This window comes from Hemibagrus wyckioides, linkage group LG11 (genome assembly GCF_019097595.1).
Source record: "Hemibagrus wyckioides isolate EC202008001 linkage group LG11, SWU_Hwy_1.0, whole genome shotgun sequence".
Lineage (NCBI taxonomy): Eukaryota > Metazoa > Chordata > Actinopteri > Siluriformes > Bagridae > Hemibagrus > Hemibagrus wyckioides.
In genome coordinates, this window is record NC_080720.1 from 31,185,852 (window position 1) to 31,205,851 (window position 20,000).

The window sequence follows — 20,000 nt, forward strand, 5'->3', positions numbered from 1 at the left end:
TGACATTAATAAACATAGCAATGACTAGCATATGTGAAAGAACAAGAAGAAGAAGACGGGCAGTAATGACACGCACGCCATGACGATGACGCTGAAGTCCAGCCAGTTCCAGGGATCTCGCAGAAAAGTGAACTTTCCCACGCAGAAGCCGCGAGCCAGGATCTTAATCAGAGACTCGAACGTGTAAATCCCTGTGAACGTGTACCTGTGGGACGATAACACTCTTATTCACATACGCAGACACCGCTATAGCTATCATACAGTGTCAGGAATCTCCTAAACAAGCTATTAGCTAATAATAATTTACTTCAACCAGCTAACGCTAAGCAACTATTAGCAACCGCTAAAGCTTGTCAGTCTCAATTAGTTTCTTTGTTTAGAAACAAGATCATATTTTCCTTCAAACGCTCACAGATTCTTAAATGACTGTGACAAGACTCAGAAAGCTAACTCTTTGGCTGGTTTTAGCAGAAAACTGCCTATTTATGGCAGTTGCCTAGCATGTGATTTCTGTAGTTACGTTACATTTCTGATCCAAAATGAACAATTAAATTAAATTAAATGTGGATTTTCCTGTCTTAGTACATAATCTGCGTCATGTTATTGCGTCATTTTTGTGTCTCTGACTGACAAAAGTTCGACTTTGGATCGGCGGCAAAAATAAATCAGTCTGAGGGAACTTTTATCCTCAAGGGAGTTTAGCAATTAGCGACAAGTCAGCTACTTTGTTGTGGCTAATGTGACTCCATCTATTCCTTTATTCTCTCTCTCTCTCTCTCTCTCTCTCTCTCTCTCTTTCCTTTCATCCATCACTCCCTTCCTTGCTCCTTCACCTCCTTCACTCTGAGCAGGGAAAGACCCTGGAGTTTATTTATTAAGGAGTTTATTTTAGGACCAGGAAAACCATAACAGAAATCTGAACTGAAGAAACCAGCTAAACTCGACGAATCCACCAGATGCTCAATTTGTTTCTTTCGCATTTGAAGATTATTACAGGTCTAGAAAGGAAAAAATGAATCACAAACTGCACCTTTAATGATTTCCTTGCAGATGTAAACAAAAACGTCAGACTTACTCCACGTTCTTGGCCCAGTCTGGCGGGCTGCTGAGTGTCATGAAGGCGCAGTTAGTCAGAATGGTGCACATGATCACAAAACTGAACATCGTGGACATTGGTCAAGGAGAGTACACTTTACACACACACACACACTACTTTTCTGGCCCATTACTGCCCCCCCTTCCCCCCAACATGCTCTGTACAAGTGCTAGTAAAGGATATGAATGCACCAGCACTTTAATGGAGATCCTCCTCAGAGGGTTGAACGGACTCAAGATGTAGAGGGCAGGCGTGGCATTGAAACGGAATATCGCCTTCCCGCGATTCAATACTATAAAGGTCTGGAAGAAGCAGAGACATTCAGGGGAAATGCAGTTAAAACCTCGTTCCTGCTCACAGCCTCTACAGATATAATGAAAATAAAATTCTTCATTTATCCAGCTGAGGTCATTTCACCAGAACCTGAATTCCTCCATATTGGTATATATTGGAGTTGGAAAAGTTTCCAGGCAGCAGAATCACCTCGTAACGGTGCGGAATAAAAGCAGCTTATTTCATTTGTGGGAAGAAAAACCCCTGCAGGGTATAAAGAGAGACTAAATGAGACAATTAGGACACGTCTCTGAGGTCACAGGTTTATATGCTGCTCGTTTTTCAAACATTCTTGCAGAAAAAATAGACACTTTTACTTGCTTGTTTGTTCTTTTGGAAAACCCAAAGAGATTGTAATGTGGAATGTTAATAGCAGAGGTGTTCTCTATTCTAAAATATAAAATAAAATGAAATAAAATAAAATTACATTAAATTAAAAAAAGCTTTATTTCAATTCTTAGAAACCAAAAGAATGAATAAAATAAAAAATTAAATTAAATTAAATTATTTAAATTATTAACTACCAAAAGAATGAATAAGAGAAAAAATTAAGTAAAATTAAATTAAATTAAAAAAGCTTTATTTAAATTTCTAACTACCGAAAGAAGCCTCAAACCCAACAGCAGAGGTGTTCTATATTCCTAATAATGAAATAAAATAAAATTGAAACAAGAGCTTTATTTTAATTCTTAACTACCAAAAAAAAGCATCCTTGAGTGTCCACTTTTTTTCAAAAAATGTTTATTTAACAATCTGCCTGGACACTGTTCACTTTCTCCTGCTTGATATTTCAAATTTTCGATTTCAGGTCAAATTTATTCAATCTAAACTTTTATAGATGATTTTATTCTCATCAGAATTCCATGTCTGTCTTTTAAAGCAGCATGATTTGATTTTTACTTTCAGGTGAATCTTCATGGAAAAAATTTTTTTCCCATAAATATATTTTTCTTTTTCTGTCATTTTTCCTCCTTTCTGCTCCATCCCTTCCCTCGTTTCCTCCCTCTTGCCTTTCATCCATCCCTTGCTTGCTCCTTCACCTCCTTCACTCTACTTCTTGATCCTTTCATTCCTCCTAAGATAATCTCTTTTTTCTCCCTTTTCCAATTTCCTTTCCTTCCCCACTTTTAACCCTATATCCTCCTCTACATTTCCTTTCCCTGCTCTCTATCCTCTCTTCTTTTTCCTCCATGGATCCTTCCATCCTTTCACTTCTTTACCATATTTCCTTGTAGGCATGACCTCTTACTTTCCTTTCATTTTTTTCTATCCCCTTCCTTCCTTCCCTCTTTCTTTCTGCTCCATCTCTTCCTTCTTTTCCTCCCTCGTTCCTTTCACCCATCACTCGCTTCCTTCTTCACCTCCTTCACTATACTTCTTGATCCTTTCATTCCTCCTCAAGTAACCTCTCTTTCCTTCCTTTTCCAATTTCCTTTCCTTCCCCACTTTTAACCTGATATCCTCCTCTACAATTCCCTCTTACTTTCCTTCCATCTTTTTCTATCCCCATGCTTCCCTTTCATCCTCCTTTTCACCTCTTTGTTCTTTTCCTCTTTCTTTTCCTGCCGGCTTTTTAATCTTTTTTTCCTCCCATTTTGCTTCCTTCCCTTCCAACTCCAATCCAATCCAATCTGATTCCCATGTCCTTCTACAACTCTTTCCCTGGCCATCCCTCCCTCTTTTTTTGCTCCCTTCCTCCCTCCCTCCCTCCCTCCCTCCATTCCCGCTCTCATACTGTCTGGTTGCTGTAGTAGGGGTCCAGGTCCTCCAGGGGTACGGACACCAGTCCAGGAGGGATGTCCCCGTAGATGAAGGGCAGGGATTTCCCCGCCTCCAGGTCGCTGTTGGGCTTGGGTCCGTTCTCGTCATCTTCATCGCTGCGCCTCTCGCCTTTGGACCTCTGGGCCGCTTCCTCGGCGATGCGCCGCTCGATAGCAGCGAGCGATTCTGGACTGAATTGCTGGAAGCTGTCAGGTCCGGGAGGAACGAGCAGCTGGGCAGCCATATTGACATCCTGCTCCTGGAGCCGGACCAGCTAGCCTACGGTCACACCGGGAGCTGGAATAAAAACAATGGAACTTTTTATTTATCATGGAAGAAGCTGGATGAACTGTTAGACTGATAACTGTGAGGAGTTGCAGGCTGGAGAAAGATCTAGCTAGTGGGTTAGTTACAGTAGCTAAAACCTTGCTTAGAAAACAAAAACAGCACGCCTGGTCAGTTCCAATGTGTAGAATTTCATTATGGATTTCGTTTGATCAACAAGTATTTTTTCCAAAACTACCAACAGATTCTGAGGGTAATCACATGCTCCAGATGTCCAGATCTCCACCAGAGATCCACAGAAACCTACAAACACCTCCATTCACTTCCCGCTATCATGAGTTCTGTAGCTAAAACATCTTCACACCCAGGTAAAGATAGAAAGCCCACAACAAATCATCAGACTGTCAAGCGTTTCGAAAATACTCTCATTCCTCTCATTCAGATTCTCATTCTCATTGTCATCATTTAGCGAGACTTCTTGTGTCTGTGTGTAACATCTGGGCAACTCCTCCCGAAGCAGGGCTCAAACCCGGAGCTCCGTGGTCACCACATGCACCCGTACGCCATGGAGTCAGACCCATACGTGGGATTAAAATAAAGCACTGCTACTGTATAATAACATGAAACGAATGTAACTACCAAAAGACATGGGGGAAATAAACCATAACGTGGAAACCTTAGACAAGACAGCGCATAAACAGATACACAAACAAACAGGCAAACAAACAAACAATGACCGACAAAAACAGGTACAAAGAGGTTCCGGACATTGTGACATTACCGTAATCGACATTTCTGAGCCGGATACAATGTCCTGTACAGAGTTTCACCGACTTCCTGGACACAGCGCTGACCGCAGGAGTGACAGGTGTCTGACAGACGCTCATGACCTCCAGATTAAAGCATTTTCTTCTCCGCCGGCTCAGTAATCATGCTCTATTATTGTATTTATTTATCATTTATGGAAATTTTTGCAGGCAATTTGTTTTGATTGCAAATTTATTGTAAGGTGGCCTGGACTTGGGGGACCACTGGGAGGTGGGGGTGGGGTGTTTGGAGGGGTTCAGAGGGTTAGTTACCTTTTTTTGTGAAGAAGCAATTGTATATAGTTGTATATGACCCTTTCTATGCAAAAACAATAAAAGTTAAATCACTGTGTCTGTAACTATCACTCGATTCCAACATTCACCAGCTTTTTATTTTATTTTCTCTAGTCATCTAGATCGAGTTTTAGCTCGTCCAGGTCACAGTCGTCCTGACTGTGTGAAGGTAATAAGACCAAACTGTTCGTAAAAATCAACCACACGCTCGTGTTTTAAAGCAATTTCACATCACGCGAGCGATTCCTTGAGCACGACAAGCCTCTGAAAAATCTCTCCTGATGAGACATGAAGAATTTATGGGCGAATCCACGAGCGGCCAGTGAGAGAGCCAGCGAGGTCAGCAAAATTACAGCGTGATGAAACATCTCTTGGCATATCGTCTGCAAATCTCTCGAACCCTCACGGACATGGCTCATGGGAAAAAAAAATCTTTCCAACAGGACATGACATCATTTGTTACAACTGTGTGTGTGTGGGGGGGTCTTCTGAATGATGACATTCATTTGTGATTGAGGGTCCAGCCTCTGGTTCAGAGGATGTGGACAGAGTGCATTAATATGTGTGGATATAGAATCATGCAGGAAGAAATGATGGAGAGAGAGAGAGAGAGAGAGAGAGAGAGAGTGTAAGACTGAGTGAGACAGACAGACAGAGAAAGAGAATGCGAGACAGACTGAGAGAGACAGAGATATAGAGCGAGAGATTTTGAGTAACAGACCAAGTGAGAGAGACAGGCTGAGAGAAAGAGAGAGTAAGAGAGAGACAGGGAGAGTGAGACAGACTGAGAGAGAAACAGAGAAAGAGAGAGAGAGACAGAGAGTGAGACAGAGAGTGAGTCAGAGAGACAGAGAGAGTGAGATAGAGAGAGACACAGAGAGATAGGGAGAGTGAGACAGACAGACAGACAGACAGAGAGAGAGAGAGAGAGAGAGAGAGACAGAGAGAAACGAAGAGAAACAGAGAGAGACAGGGAGAGTGAGAGAGACAGACAAAGAGAAAGAGAGACAGGGAGAGTGGGAGAGACAGACAAAGAGAAAGAAAGAGAGACAGAAGGAGAGAGAGATACAGAGAGAGAGACAGACAGACAGAAAGAGACAATGTGAGACAGAGTGAGAAAGAGAGAGAGCGAGAGAGAGAGAGATACAGACCGTGAGAGAGATTAGAAAGTAAGAGACTGAAGTGAGAGAGACAGACTGAGAGTGAGACACAGAGAGAGAGAGAGAGTCAGAAAGAAAAGCCTTTCAAATTACTGCTAGAGTCTTGAGGAAATGGAGTGCTGGAGTCGTTCAGAAGAGTCGTGAGCTTCATGAAGTCGCATTTGGTCTTTTATTGTGCGTAATGAGACAAATCATCTCTCTCTGGTGGAAACCCAACTCCTTCTCCTCATACTGCCCAGCTCTTCTGTCCATCAGTCAGGATTAAAACACACACACACACACACACAGTGTACAAGAGCGTACAAATCACCACTCGATTCCGGTCAGAGCTACGAATCAACTCTGTGGTCTTTCACGCTAATGAATTCTCTAATCTGATTGGTCAGACGGGAAAAAAACCTGATAACATCGACAATATCGTTCAATTCCTTACACTGGGATATTTTACACTCTTTTTTGGACAGCCACACGTTTGGACACTTCTGGATCCCAAACAACCAGAGAAACTATAAAGAGATAAAAAAAATACACACATAACATCCTACACAAGGCTGTTAAATGTCCTATATAAGGATGTTACACATCAATTTACACAACGAACCCGATCATGATGTCGCTTTTATACGACAGCTTCATGAATAAGACATCCATATAGTTATTAACAGCTCTACCAGACGCAATATGAGCAAATCATTTGTTTAATTTTTGAAGGCGTAATGGTCTTCCTTTCTTTCCTTTACGTCTTAATACGAGGGGTTTTTCATATTCAGGAGAACTGATAACAAGCATTGGACCTAACTGCTGTCTAAGAATAAATAAAGCAGAAAGCCGTTGTAGTATAACAGTAATAAAGCATTTATAAACACATCACTGCGTTGTTATTATTATTGTTGGTGTTATTCTTTTCCTTTAGAAAGCATTTTATTCTTTACATAATCGTCATATCAAACTGAAACAAATCAGAAACGCCGGACGCGAAATGGCGTATTTAAAAAGGTCGTGTCCAGCTGCACGGAGTTATTAGTGCTATTTTTCCGGGATCAATGCAGAGACAGCAGACGAGTGTAAATGTCTTTGATCTACGTCACTCCCGGGACGTCGCTCTGACTCACAGATCCACCAGACCCCGCTTCAGAGCGCCAGAACAATGCACGAGTCTAATACTAGCCTAATACTGTGTGTGTGTGTGTGTGTGTTCATGTCTTCTGGTCTCTCCCACTACAGCGCCTCAGCGCCGCCCAAGCGGTGCAGCATGTTCCCTTTTGAGAGCGCAGTCACAAACAACTCGGTCACACACACACACACACACCGGTTTTACAGCGTCCAACCCCCCACCCTGAGACAAACCCCGGGAGAGCCATTACACAGAACGCCACGTCTCTGCACATCATCTCCACCATGGCCTCAACACACCTCTCAGAGAGAGAGAGAGAGACATCAGGGAATACCAAAAACTATCTTTCTTTCTGTTTGTGTTTCTGCTTCTCTTTCTTTAATTCTGGATTTTAAAAAGAGTCAAATGTCAATTGAATTTATTTGCGGGTGAATTTTTTAAAACTCGTACAATTATTCAATCAAGACTAAATAATATATTTCATATTTTTTCCTTTTTTTTACTCCATGGGTGCTTGGGTGCTTAGTAAGGCGTGGCACAATTTCAGGAGAGACCACTTAGCGCTACCTTAACCAAGCACTTATTTTTCATATTATTTTTCATCTCAAATGTCTTAAATGTTACTTTTTATGAAAGATATAAAATTATTTTATTTTTTCATTATTAAATAGTTTATATTTTTTGATTAAAATAATAGAATGATTTAACTTTTATTATTTATTTATTTATTTATTTATTTATTTATTTATTTATTTATTCTTTTTTAAATTATTTAGTTTTTTTTTTTATTAAAATGCATTTTATTTAATTTTTTTAATTATTTAAATTTTATTTTTGTTCTTTAGATTTATCTCTCTATTGAGCGAGACGTTATGAGGAAGGAACGTGGAGAGGAACCAAACTCAAAACTGAACCTCATCCTCATCTGGGTGACACCAGAGGCTGTGATTGTAAATAATCTCCTCCAAAACACGCTCAAAGGACACTTTACTGAGAGCATTAAACCCAATCAGTGGCTTCCTGAAGCCTTGCTCCTTCCCATCGAGTTCATGTTCATTAATAAACCCTGCCTGTAGAACCCGAGACCCGAACAGCGGAGCCTCTTTAGCAAGATGATGAGTCTTAAACATTCAAAGAACCCGCGAGGAACCTTTATTTTTATTTTTTGTAGCGTGCTTAAGAAAAACACATCGCAATACTTCAGCATGCTGATGAAACTCATACCGGTGCAACAAACACACGAGTGTCACCTTTAACCTCGCATTTAATCCTTAAACATTTCCATTCTGTTTATTATTATCTTTGGTCAGGATTCATTTATATTACATTAAATCTACAAAAACATCTTTAATATTTTAACTGTTATAATATACACTAATATAGCAGAAACCTGTAGAAAGAAAGAAAGAAAGAAAGAAAGAAAGAAAGAAAGAAAGAAAGAAAGAAAGAAAGAAAGGCAAAGAGAGAGGAAAGAAAGAAAGAAAGAAAGAAAGAAAGAAAGAAAGAAAGAAAGAAAGAAAGAAAGAAAGAAAGAAAGAAAGAAAGGCAAAGAGAGAGGAAAGAAAGAAAGAAAGAAAGAAAGAAAGAAAGAAAGAAAGAAAGAAAGAAAGAAAGAAAGAAAGAAAGAAAGAAAGGCAAAGAGAGAGGAAAGAAAGAAAGAAAGGCAAAGAGAGAGGAAAGAAAGAAAGAAAGAAAGGCAAAGAGAGAGGAAAGAAAGAAAGAAAGAAAGAAAGAAAGAAAGAAAGAAAGAAAGAAAGAAAGGCAAAGAGAGAGGAAAGAAAGAAAGAAAGAAAGAAAGAAAGAAAGAAAGAAAGAAAGAAAGAAAGAAAGAAAGAAAGAAAGAAAGAAAGATGCTAGAACCCCTGTGACAGTAAAAGGCTCTCCTGCACTGGACGGAGTGGAGAGTGGAGATCTTTCATGATGATTTATTGTGCCGCAGAAATCCATAGACTTTTATTGTTTCTATTAAAAGACTATTTGATTTGTATTTCATTAAATACTACTAGAACGAATGTTGTGTGTTTTCCAATCCGTTTGGCGTCTTATATCATGGCTAGTTATTGCACAAGTTCCTCCATAATTCTTCCTTTTGTCCATCTCTGGAAGGACTGAAGGTTCTACTGAATGACTACACAGACTCCGGTCTCAAACACACATCCATTCTAGTTTTGGAACAGACTTTTTCAATAATTCATCAGTGAAGAAAAACATGATTAAACTGATCTGATCAGTCTTATAGAAATCAACCTACACCAGAAGTGTTTCCCTGTTAGCCTCTTCATCCCTTAACTATGTAAAGAACCCTTGAGGAACCCTTTCTGAGAACATTTAAGCAGACGAGACCCATGAGGTTGTGTACCATATGATACTGAGCAGCACTTATCGTTGGCTTTAAACATAACTTTGTGTGTAATCTCATATTTACAAATGTGTGTGTGTGTGTGTGTGTGTGAGTGAGTGAGTGTGGGTGTATGCGTAGGCATGGGCATGTGGACTAGGAAATATTAAAAGTGCCTGCACTGAGAAGATGGAGTCCAATAGCAGAGTGGATTCACACTCAACAGGAGTAAAAATCCCGGCTTTGTCTTTTCTTACAGTCTGAGAGCAAGTTCTAACTGTATAAGTGAGGAAAGAAGGAAGGAAGGAAGGAAGGAAGAAAGAGAGAGAGAGAGAGAGAGAGAGAGAGAAAGGAAGGAAGGAAGGAAGAAAGAAAGAAAGAAAGAAAGAAAGAAAGAAAGAAAGAAAGAAAGAAAGAAAGAAAGAAAGAAAGAAAGAAAGAAAGAAAGAAAGGAAGCGTTCAACAAGTAGGTTAGAGAAAGTGAGATAACAGAAAAAGGCACAAAATATATATTTAATGTAGATAATATGCAAATAAGAAAGAAAGAAAGAAAGAAAGAAAGAAAGAAAGAAAGAAAGAAAGAAAGAAAGAAAGAAAGAAAGAAAGAAAGAAAGAAAGATTTCAACCAACGTTTCCTAACAGTGCTAGAACTCAACCCCCCACCCCCACCCCCACCCCCATGCATTCCATGAAATCTTCATCATCATTCCCACAAATCCAACTGATTTAACAGAGCTGGTACCTTCATATCTTTCCGAGTTATTAATATCGAGTGTTATCCGCACACATTGTCCCAAAGCTGCTTTATGGGAAAATCTCCCTGAGAAGACATGAGCGAGGAACTTTAAGAGGAACCAGACAAAAGGAACCCATCCTCATTATACTGTACTTTCTTACACTATATATTTATCATACTAGAATTTATACACGAGAGTCATTTGGTCATTTGTTTGAGATCCAGTGCTGATTTTTGCCTTCCATTAGCGTTATAAACATCACCCAGGCATTCCCAAAACAATTACACAACTAATTTAACCAGCATCTTAATTTACAATCCTATAGACATTGATTTATGTCTTTCCTCCATTCATTCATCTTGAGTTAGAATTTTATTCTGGTCAGGGTCACAGGGTCACCAGAGCTGATCACGGGAATCCACACACATCACTCACCACACCTGGGGACAATTTATGATGGACTGTCCACCTCGGATATCATTATGCTTTTAGGAGGTGGTAGAAGGTAACCAGAACACCCTGAGAGGTTCTACACAAAGGCTTTTACATCTTAAATACCCAAATGTTAAAATAAAATAATATTAAATGACATTTTTTCACTTGCAGTTGTAAAGACTGTTCGGTTACACGATTTATAGGCACGTGAAAAGCGATATCTATTCGCACCGCTTGAAATCGAAATGGAAATCGAATCGGCTCGACCGTCCAAATGGCAAAACGGCGGCTGTCCGCGGTGCTGAAACGCAGGTGCACGCGCGTTCTCGGGCACACTGACATGAACGTTAACGCCACGTGTCGTGCGCTTGTTTTCATGGTATAGACACAGTTTGCAACGGATAATGAAAGAATAATGTGTGTGTGTGTGTGTGTGATTTCTCTCTCTCTCTCACTCACACACACACACACACACACACACACCCTTTAAATGTCGCCTATGATTTAGACTACATCGTGAGCGCGTGATGAAGTCTAAAGGTCGCTATTAACGTAGCTATGTAACATATCCCAGTAAATATAATCAGTAATATATACGAGAGACATGAACTGATGATATGCAGAGGTGATGCTGAAGGATCAAGGATCGCTTGCGTTCATCAACAAGTAGGTTAGAGAAAGTGAAATAACAGAAAAAGGCACGAAATATATATTTAATGTCGGAAATATGCAAATGAGGGACGTGTCTGCGATATCAAACACACCATTTTATCATCAGCAAGTAGGGAGTGTGTGGCTTATCGATGCCTAAAAATCCGACGTCAATATGGGTGCTGGACAAGGTCACCTAGGAGCGCGTGCCTCTCACGACACATCCGGTCTCTCCCTCCGTTGACCTGACACGTTAAAACACGCACAGCATGTCTTTCATGTGTGTGTGTGTGTGTGTGTGTTTAGGAGGCAGGTAAGGCCCTACCTTCACTGCCACGGCTTCGTGTCGGAACGCACGGGCGCAGCAGCTGTCGCCATGTTGACGTCTCTGTTCATTTCCACCGCGCAGAAGGAGAAATAAAAGCCTGTATTTTTTGTTCTTTTTTCCTTTTTACCAGGAGTCCGTTTTCTCCACACACGCACACGCGCGCGCGGGTCCCTCACAGGTTCTACGCCTTTGCAAACAGCATCTTCGTTAGGAAACCATCCACCGCTCGCTCGCGCCCCAAGCTTCGCGACACTTCGAGCTCGAGACCGAGATTGATGTAAGCAGTCGTACCGGAAAGGGTTAAACGGTGTCTAGGCGACAACGAAAACGTCTCTGGGCGTGCCTTCTTACTGAACAGGAGGAGAGGGAGGGGGGTTCAGGCTGTGCATAAAAATATTCCAAATAAATAAATCTAAAATGGCTCCTGAATCAATCAGAATGACGCGGATTGGATTTAGAAGGGAACGATTTTGCTCGGCGCGTGCACTCTTTGCTTTTAGACTTTCCTGTTTTCTCGTTTTTTTCCCCCAGTCGAGGAGAGGTGGGTGTGGAGATGAGAGAGGGAGAGAGAGAGAGAGAGAAGAGGGGGTCGCGCGCGCTCGCGCCCCTTTTCAATGACACTCCTCATCAATAGACAGGATTTAGGCCTAGAAATTCTTATGTAATAATAAATCTCAATCATTTATCTTAGCGTTATCATAGATCCATAACAATCTGTTGATGACAACCCCCCCCCACCCTGCATAAACACACACACACACACACACCAGTCATAACGCTCATTATCTCCTCTCCCCCCACCAAAAAGAATCAAAACAGACAAATATCCCACATCTAGCCAGCCTTTAATACGCGATACAGAGACATTTGTTTGTTGAAATAAATAAGAATAAATCCGATCAGAAGTGATTAGATTAGATCAGATCAGATCATCCTAGCATTACGGCTCAAAAACGAACCCTTTAAACCTCCATATGCCAAAAAGCGCAAATAGACATCTTTTTAAATAATAATAATAACAGTAATAAACACACCTTGGTGGATTCCAGTAAGGAATAAAGGCATTATAAGTTAAAAGGCCAACACAGACATGTCCAGCACGCTATGGGCAGTGTGTTTATCCAGAACACGTTCATTAATCACTGAAGCCCACTGATTTATTTATTTATTTTTTTGATAATCGACCCCCCTCCTTTCTCTGAGTATTCTTCATCCTAATATTGTCTGAAGACAAATAAACGTGATCCTTCTCATCCATAGGCTCTACACACATTTCTCCAAAAGGGTTTCTAGATTTTCTTTTTTTCCTTCTCGATTGATCTGTTTAGCCAACACTCACCATGGCGAAGCCCGCTGCCGAGTCCGTTCCTCTTGTTTATTTAATTATTTGATTGTTTTTTATTTATGATCCGCTTGGGCAGGGTCCGGGTTTTTTCCCACCTAGTACACGTAAAATCTTCTTTACACCTGACTTGATAGGTTTGATGAAGAAAAGGAGGTTGCTTTTATCCTGTTAAAACCGCTCTCTCGACCGTCGTTCGTCTTGCCATGTGTCGCCTATAGGCGCTTCCGGTTGTCGCACGGGGCTGCTTCTATACGCGCGTGCACCGGTGTACCTTAAAACCTCCCCCTCCCTCTCCTTCGATCTACCTCTTTCTAGCGTTCTCTCTCCGTTTCTCGACCCCACCCGCGTGTGCAACTCGGGGCAGATGACATAATCAGGGACGTGGTCGTGGACGCATCTTGCTTTTATTCGCGTGATGATGAAGATGATGTTGTTTAACTGTGCAATAGAAGCACAAGAGCAAAGGATTTGTTTACATAAACACATGGATTTTCAGCAGGGAAAGGCCTAAACACAAGTGGCCAAGCACTACTTGAAAAGAAAACTTTATATTAGACTTATTATTATTATTATTTATATTCTTTGGTTTAAGTTGTTTTTATTTGTCACATATACATTACTGCACAATGAAATTCTTTCTTCACATATCCCATCCTTGGTCAGGGTCAGAGCGCAGGGTCAGACATGATGCAGTGCCCCTGGAGCAGGTTGGGCCTTGCTCAAGGGCACAACAGTGGCAGCTTTGCGGTTCTGGGTCTTGAACCCTGATCTTACGGTCAACGAGCCAGAGCCCCCACTTCATCTCTACCTGTACAATCTGTACAATCACGGTGAACATGAAAAGAAGTTCTTGTTCTTAGGAACAAGAGGAACAGCAAAACTTGGCCGTCATCCTTTGTGCTTGAGATGTTCATTATTTTGCCTTTATACACCAATCAAGTGTACATTAAGACTGCCTGCCTAATATTGTGTTGGTCTCCCTTTTGCTGCCCGTCCTGCACTGTGTATTCTGACACCTTTCTATCAGAACCAGCATTAACTTCTTCAGCAGTTTGAGCAACAGTAGCTCGTCTGTTGGATCGGATCACACGGGCCAGCCTTCTCTCCCCACGTGCATCAATGACCCTTGACCGCCCATGACCCTGTCACCGGTTCACCACTGTTCCTTCCTTGGACCACTTTTGACAGATACTGACCAATGCAGACCGGGAACACGCCACAAGAGCTGCAGTTTTGGAGATGCTATGATCCAGTCGTCTAGCCATCACAATTTGGCCCTTCATAAAAATTCGCTCAAATCCTTACGCTTGTCCATTTTTCCTGCTTCTAACACATCAACTTTGAGGACAAAATGTTGACTTGCTGCCTAATATATCCCACCCACTAACAGGTGCCATGATGAGGAGATCATCAGTGTTATACACTTCACCTCTCACTGCTCATTATGTTATGCCTAAATGTTCTAGCAATAACAATGTACACCTGTGGACATCAGTGCAGGTCACAATGCTGATGTCTTACAGGAATAACAAATGAGCAGCAGGATGACTGATCCCAGGGTAAACGGTTTAGTATAAACATATGCCATGTGTTTCAGGAAGGAGATTCCTTTCAGGTATTTGTTCTTTTGTACAAGGAACCATTACAGCCTGAAGAATCCTCATATCTAATACACATACATCTTGGTTGCCTTGACTACAGTTTTACAACTTGGAAACTAAAGCATGTGTGTAAAACTATTACATCATCATTATGATAAAAATGGACCTAATTGCTCTGCTTGTGTGTTCTCGTTGTCAATAATCTATATCTTAACTGCATCATTTTAATACAGTGAGACATATTTACCCGCTTCTCTAATGAACCTTTCTGACCTCATACATTCCCATTAGGCGTCATATTTTTATCAATGATAAAATGATCATTCACTCTTAATAAGCGTCATACTGTCACACATCTATAAACAGACTACATGACGTAGCTTAACCCAATCCTACCAAAGCGCTTATCAGACTAGAACAACACAGCTGGTGTTTTTTTATTCCCTATCTCTTAAAAATGGTTCTTAAAACGGTTCTTAAATGGTTCTTAGTCAAGGTGTATGGTTCTCTGAAGAACCTTGAACATAAATGAAGAGTCTTTCAGCCTTTCCATGGCATATAAGGTCCTATATAGTGACTATAAACATTCTTAAGTCTAAAGTTTTTCTTTTAAGAACCTCTTATTGAAAGGTTCTTCAGGGGGAACCAAAATATGTTTATATTCAACTGTTGTTCCTGCAAATCTCCTCGTCTTGTACAGCTTAGCGTTCTCCTGCTCGCTTGGCTAATTACCAGTTCAAACAGTGCAGGACACGAGGTTCTCCAGGACCAGGGATAGAAACTATGCTGTATCACCAGAAGGAGAGGAACGCCCTCTGCTGACCACAGCCATGAATTACAGAAATTCTAGAAAGAACTATTCAAGTTGTCTTTATTTGTCACGTATACATTACTGCACAGTGAAATTCTTTCTTCATATAGCCCATCCTTGAAGAGTTGGGGTCAGAGGGTTGAGGTGAGAGCGCTGGGTCAGATGGAGCAGAGTGGGTTGTGAGCCTTGCTCAAGGGCCCAACGGTGGCAGCTCAGTGGTGCTGGGGCTTGATCAACGACCCAGAGCCTTAACCACTTGAGCTACCACCACCACCATATCTCTCAGACCTGCTGCTGATGCTGGGTTGCTAGACTGCTCTAATGGATTTTAGCTGGTAGATTTAAGATAGAGATAGAGAGAACTAACTAATATTAATAGTATGGATTTATTCATTTTTAATCCTAAAAGAAAACACTACACTAAAACGTGAAATGCTGATTCTGGTGCCGAGTTCAGGTTCGGACATCAGAGAGGGACATTGTTATTGCTTACACATGTACAATGATGTTCAACAACCTTCAGGAATAAGGCTCAAGTTTTCCTTTAAGATTTAATAATGAAAGCGAGAGCAAGAGCTTCCTTTCTCACTCACCATGAGCAAAGGTTGATATCAAATTAATGAGAAATTGATGCACTCCTTAAAGATGGATTTCCAGAATATGCTGCACTTTACATAGTTATGCTGAGTTATGGCACAGACTTGGCACAGCTATGACTGAGGCTTTGGAAGCTGATCCGTTTGAGCAGAGAGTGAAGACGAGGATCTGAACAGACTAAAGCGCTGCTGCATCACTGTTTTAACGAAGCAACAGTGCAAATTTTGGACGCTAATTAGCACCATAGCAACATATCCATGTAGGATGTATTCCGAAGAATTCCCAGGATAATCCCGGGATCCAGTGTAACCAGGATGAAGAGGTTATGAATTAAAATTAAATATAAAAATTAAATTAAAATTTATATATATATAGATATATATATATATATATATATATATATATATATATATATATATATATATATATATATATATATATATAAAATATTTTAAGTGTTTGTGATAATTTGATGTGTCTCTGTATATTCATTTGTCCGTATGTCGAAGTAAATGTATTCCTGCACTCCATCTACAAGGACAACCGCATGGTAAAAACGCACAATCTGGCAACCACGTGCTCAGCCATGTGGAACTCCGTGTACTCAGCAGGCAGATTGGAACAAAACCACTAAACACAGTACAAAATTATTTATCAAAATACATCTCGTGATTTTTAAAAAATTTAATCGTTGTTTTTATCCCCCAAAACTCTGTGTGCAATGCCAAGCCATGCAGCACCAAGGAGTTTATTTACAAACGTCCTCTTTCCGAAGAAAAAGAAAAAGAAAAAGAAAAAGAAAAAGAAAAAGAAAAAAAGAAAGACAGCCAGGACAGAGCATCTCATTACTGCATTACAGAGATCACTTCGCCCGAGAGCTCGAGCCGCCACGAGCCTCCCGTGATGCATGACGCATCGGCTCGGTTTTGACATTCCGCGCGCACTGCTTAAGCGTTTCAGCCGCCAGGGGCTCGGGGGAATCAGTGAATCAGTGAATCGAGCAGTGAGTCGAGTGAGCGAAGTTGAGTTGATTCACTCCACCAACTGAACGAGTTTTTTTTTTCTCATGCAAAAGAACCCTGAGATGTGGGATAAACACCTTCAAGTACTAAAATAATGTCACGCTCTCAATTTACACTATATTGCCAAAAGTTTTCGGACGTCACAGGCACTGATGCTGGACGAGAAGGTCCGGCTCACAGTCTCCGCTCTAAATTTATCCCTCTGTGCAGGTCAGTCAAGTTCCTCCACACCCAACTCACTCATCCATGTCTTTATGGACCTTGCTTTGGTCACTGGTGTGCAGTCATGTTGGAACAGGAAGGGGTCATCCCCAAACTGTTCCCACAAAGAGCATGAAATCATCCAAAATGTCTTGGTATGAAGCTGAAGCATTAAGAGTTCCTTTCACTGGAACTAAGGGGCCGAGTCCAACCCCTGAAAAACAACACCTGAACTCAATGATTTGGAGGGGTGTCCCAAAACGTTTGGCAATATAGTGTATTTATCAAGAAACATATCCGTCAAAATATCACACAGAGGCTTTTGTATTACATTTATTACTTTATGTTGTTAATATGAGCTTGTGAGTTGTATTCCTTAAACGGAAGCTCCAATTAAAATGGCTGTTTATAATATTTTGAGCTCTGCTGTCTGAGACAAACAGCACATGCAACAAAAAATCTCTCAAGTAAACCTAGAAGCCCTTTGAGCTGTGTTTAGGAAAAGACATAGAACTGAGTTGTTCTGTTTTAGCTGAGGGGAGGAGCTAATTTCAGGGCCAGAAAAACAAACAAACAAACAGTTTTTGTCAACCTCTCTCTCACACACACACACACACACACAGTGAGAGAGAAACAGTATTAGCACTGTCATGTGTACTCATTAGCGTTTCTGCGCTAAACACCAGCCTCAACTCCATTCACACTCGCACACACATTATACACCAACAACACACATGCGCCTACACACAACCCACACATGTATATAAACATGTTCATAATCAAACACACACACACACGTGCACAAACACACAGACTGTGTACTTCCTATGTTGAGTTCACAGCTAGTTGGAGGACGTGTAAAGTAAACAGTCCACTGTGGGCACAAAATAACCTGGAATGACAGGAAGTGAGGTCATATTATTGATTCGCACAGAAATACATGAACACAGAGGAATTTCCTTTGTGAACCAGTTGGATGAAGAATGTGTGTGTGTGTGTGTGTGTGCGTGTGATAGAATCTGAAGCAGCTTAATCAAGCTGTTGTTAAAAGACACACAATGGTCCCAATAAGCATAGACTCGGGTGCAAAAGTTTGTACACCCCCCCACCCCCTGAACGTCTCTGTATTTCACCATTTACCTACACTTCACACTTCATATCTGTTTCACTGTAGAGACTTTATATTTTATTTTTTTTTTAGAGTTGCTTTAACCCAAGTCATAACATTAAATGTAACTACACCGATCAGGTATAACATTATGACCACCTGCCTAATATTGGTGTCGGTCCCCCTTTTGCTGCCAAAACAGCCCTGACCCGTCCTGCACTGTGTATTCCGACACCTTTCTATCAGAACCAGCATTAACTTCTTCAGCAATCTGAGCAACAGTCTGTTGGATCGGATCACTCCCCAGTGAGCCTTGACCGCCCATGACCCTGTCGCCGGTTCACCACTGTTCCTTCCTTGGAGCATTTTTAAGAGATACTGACCACTGCAGGCCGGGAACACCCCACAAGAGCTGCAGTTTTGGAGATGCTCTGATCCAGTCGTCTGTCCGCCACACTGTAAACCCGGATGAGTTGAATTTACTTTATATTTGAGGAAACCGGTTGCCTTAATAAAACTAAGTAATGTGTGCTCAAAAACTTGACGGGTTTAGCTGAGGACTTTCCTTGTCGATGCAGAAGTTTGACTGTATACACCCTTGTCAGCTACATCCTAAAACAGAAAGAAGGAGACAAGGAGAAGACATCATCATGCTAGTTAATACTTTGTTGTACACCAAAACGTATCTCCAACTGTATAATAAGGAAAAGAACCATACAATATAAACTACACCACAGTTCATTTAAAAAGGACAAAACCAGTCTTAAGTTGAATTAACCGTACATGGCACCATGTCTTAACCAGACACAACTCTAATAAAAATCATTTTCATGCTAATCAAGTTTGCTATAACCAGTCATATTTATGTGAACTGTTACTTCTAAGAACCTTAAAAGAAATAGACGGTTTCTCATGTAATTTGACTTGTTCATGGTTTAAAGGCAGCTAGTAAATAAAAACAATGAGTGTACATTCTTACTATTATTAATATCTAAACAATTAATAATACATTGGAATCAGAGGACAAGCTGCATCAAATCATGACCCTCTGAATCGTAATCGAACTCCGAGGCAAGGGAAGATTCACAGCCCTAAAAAAAGAGAACATTTTACAACAAGATAATCACTTACAGAGCAGGTCTTGGAAAATGCAGGAGGATCATCCCCTAAAATGATTGGCAGTCCCCGAAGACAAAGACATCTGATGGTTCAGAATTCTGAAAGAAAAAACATATTGTACAGCACAGTTTGCTTGAGATAAATGTATTAATGTGAGTGTATGAGTGTGTTTGCGTGTGTGTGTTTGTGTATGAGTGTGTGAGAGCGTGTGCTTAAGTATATGTACTGTGCGTCTGTATTTGAGTGAGTGGGTGTATGTGAGTGTGTATGAGGGCATGTTTGTGTGTATGTGTGTGTGTGTGTGTGGATGATAGTGTTTGTGTGTGAGAGTGTGTTTTTGAATGTATGTGCTGCGTGTGAGTTTAGCAAGACAGAAAATGAGAGGAACAGATATAGGAATGGAGAGAGCAAGAGAGGATTAAAAATAATAGGGAAGAGAGAAAAAAGGAAGAGAAGAGGTAAGGAAGGAGAGAGAGAGGAACTGAGATCTCACCTTTGTCTGATGTAAAAGCTTAGACAGAAGCTGGGCCTTTCTTCTTCCTGAAGATGTCCAACAGGCCTGAAGAGAAGCAGTCAAATAAGTCCCCTCTGAGATTTTTCCCTCTGTTGAACTCACAATAAACCTGAAACATAACCAATTACACAAAAACATAACCATTAAACACAAACCATGTATAAACCCATAGTCAAATAACCCCATATCACCACCAAATCTAGCATAACTACTATGCTTGAGCCTATAATGTTTAAATAATTGTGTCCTTTTTTCACAATTATGAGGGCAATACTTATACCTCCACAGCATCTCTGTGTGACCTGCAGAACAAAACAAGATAGTTTACAGTTATGGGCCTAAAT

The 20,000-nt window shown here is 40.8% G+C and overlaps 1 protein-coding gene and 1 long non-coding RNA gene across 8 annotated transcripts in view; both read right to left on the bottom strand.

Moving 5' to 3' along the window:
* scn1lab (sodium channel, voltage-gated, type I like, alpha b) overlaps positions 1-13,008 on the bottom strand; it is a 43,993-nt gene extending 30,985 nt beyond the window's left edge. For 4 of the 5 annotated variants that reach the window (XM_058403676.1, XM_058403673.1, XM_058403677.1 and 1 more), the window contains exons 1-5: positions 12,678-13,008; positions 3,165-3,487; positions 1,280-1,398; positions 1,076-1,165; positions 77-205 (exon numbers count right to left, since the gene is read on the bottom strand). In XM_058403676.1, the coding sequence (XP_058259659.1) occupies positions 77-205; positions 1,076-1,165; positions 1,280-1,398; positions 3,165-3,434 (608 nt within the window). In that variant the 5' untranslated portion in view covers positions 3,435-3,487; positions 12,678-13,008. Of the gene's footprint in view, positions 1-76; positions 206-1,075; positions 1,166-1,279; positions 1,399-3,164; positions 3,488-11,335; positions 11,829-12,677 lie in introns of those variants that run through there. The other variant, XM_058403675.1, reaches the window with a different exon arrangement.
* A 3,548-nt stretch (positions 13,009-16,556) lies between these two features.
* Positions 16,557-20,000, bottom strand: part of LOC131362260 (uncharacterized) — a 5,418-nt gene continuing 1,974 nt past the window's right edge. The window contains exons 1-4 of one of the 3 annotated variants that reach the window (XR_009206145.1): positions 19,937-20,000; positions 19,636-19,765; positions 19,155-19,240; positions 16,557-18,635 (exon numbers count right to left, since the gene is read on the bottom strand). The exon at positions 19,937-20,000 is cut by the window's right edge and continues 730 nt beyond it. This is a non-coding gene — a long non-coding RNA (uncharacterized LOC131362260). Of the gene's footprint in view, positions 18,636-19,154; positions 19,241-19,635 lie in introns of all 3 variants that reach the window. The other 2 variants (XR_009206144.1, XR_009206143.1) reach the window with 2 other exon arrangements.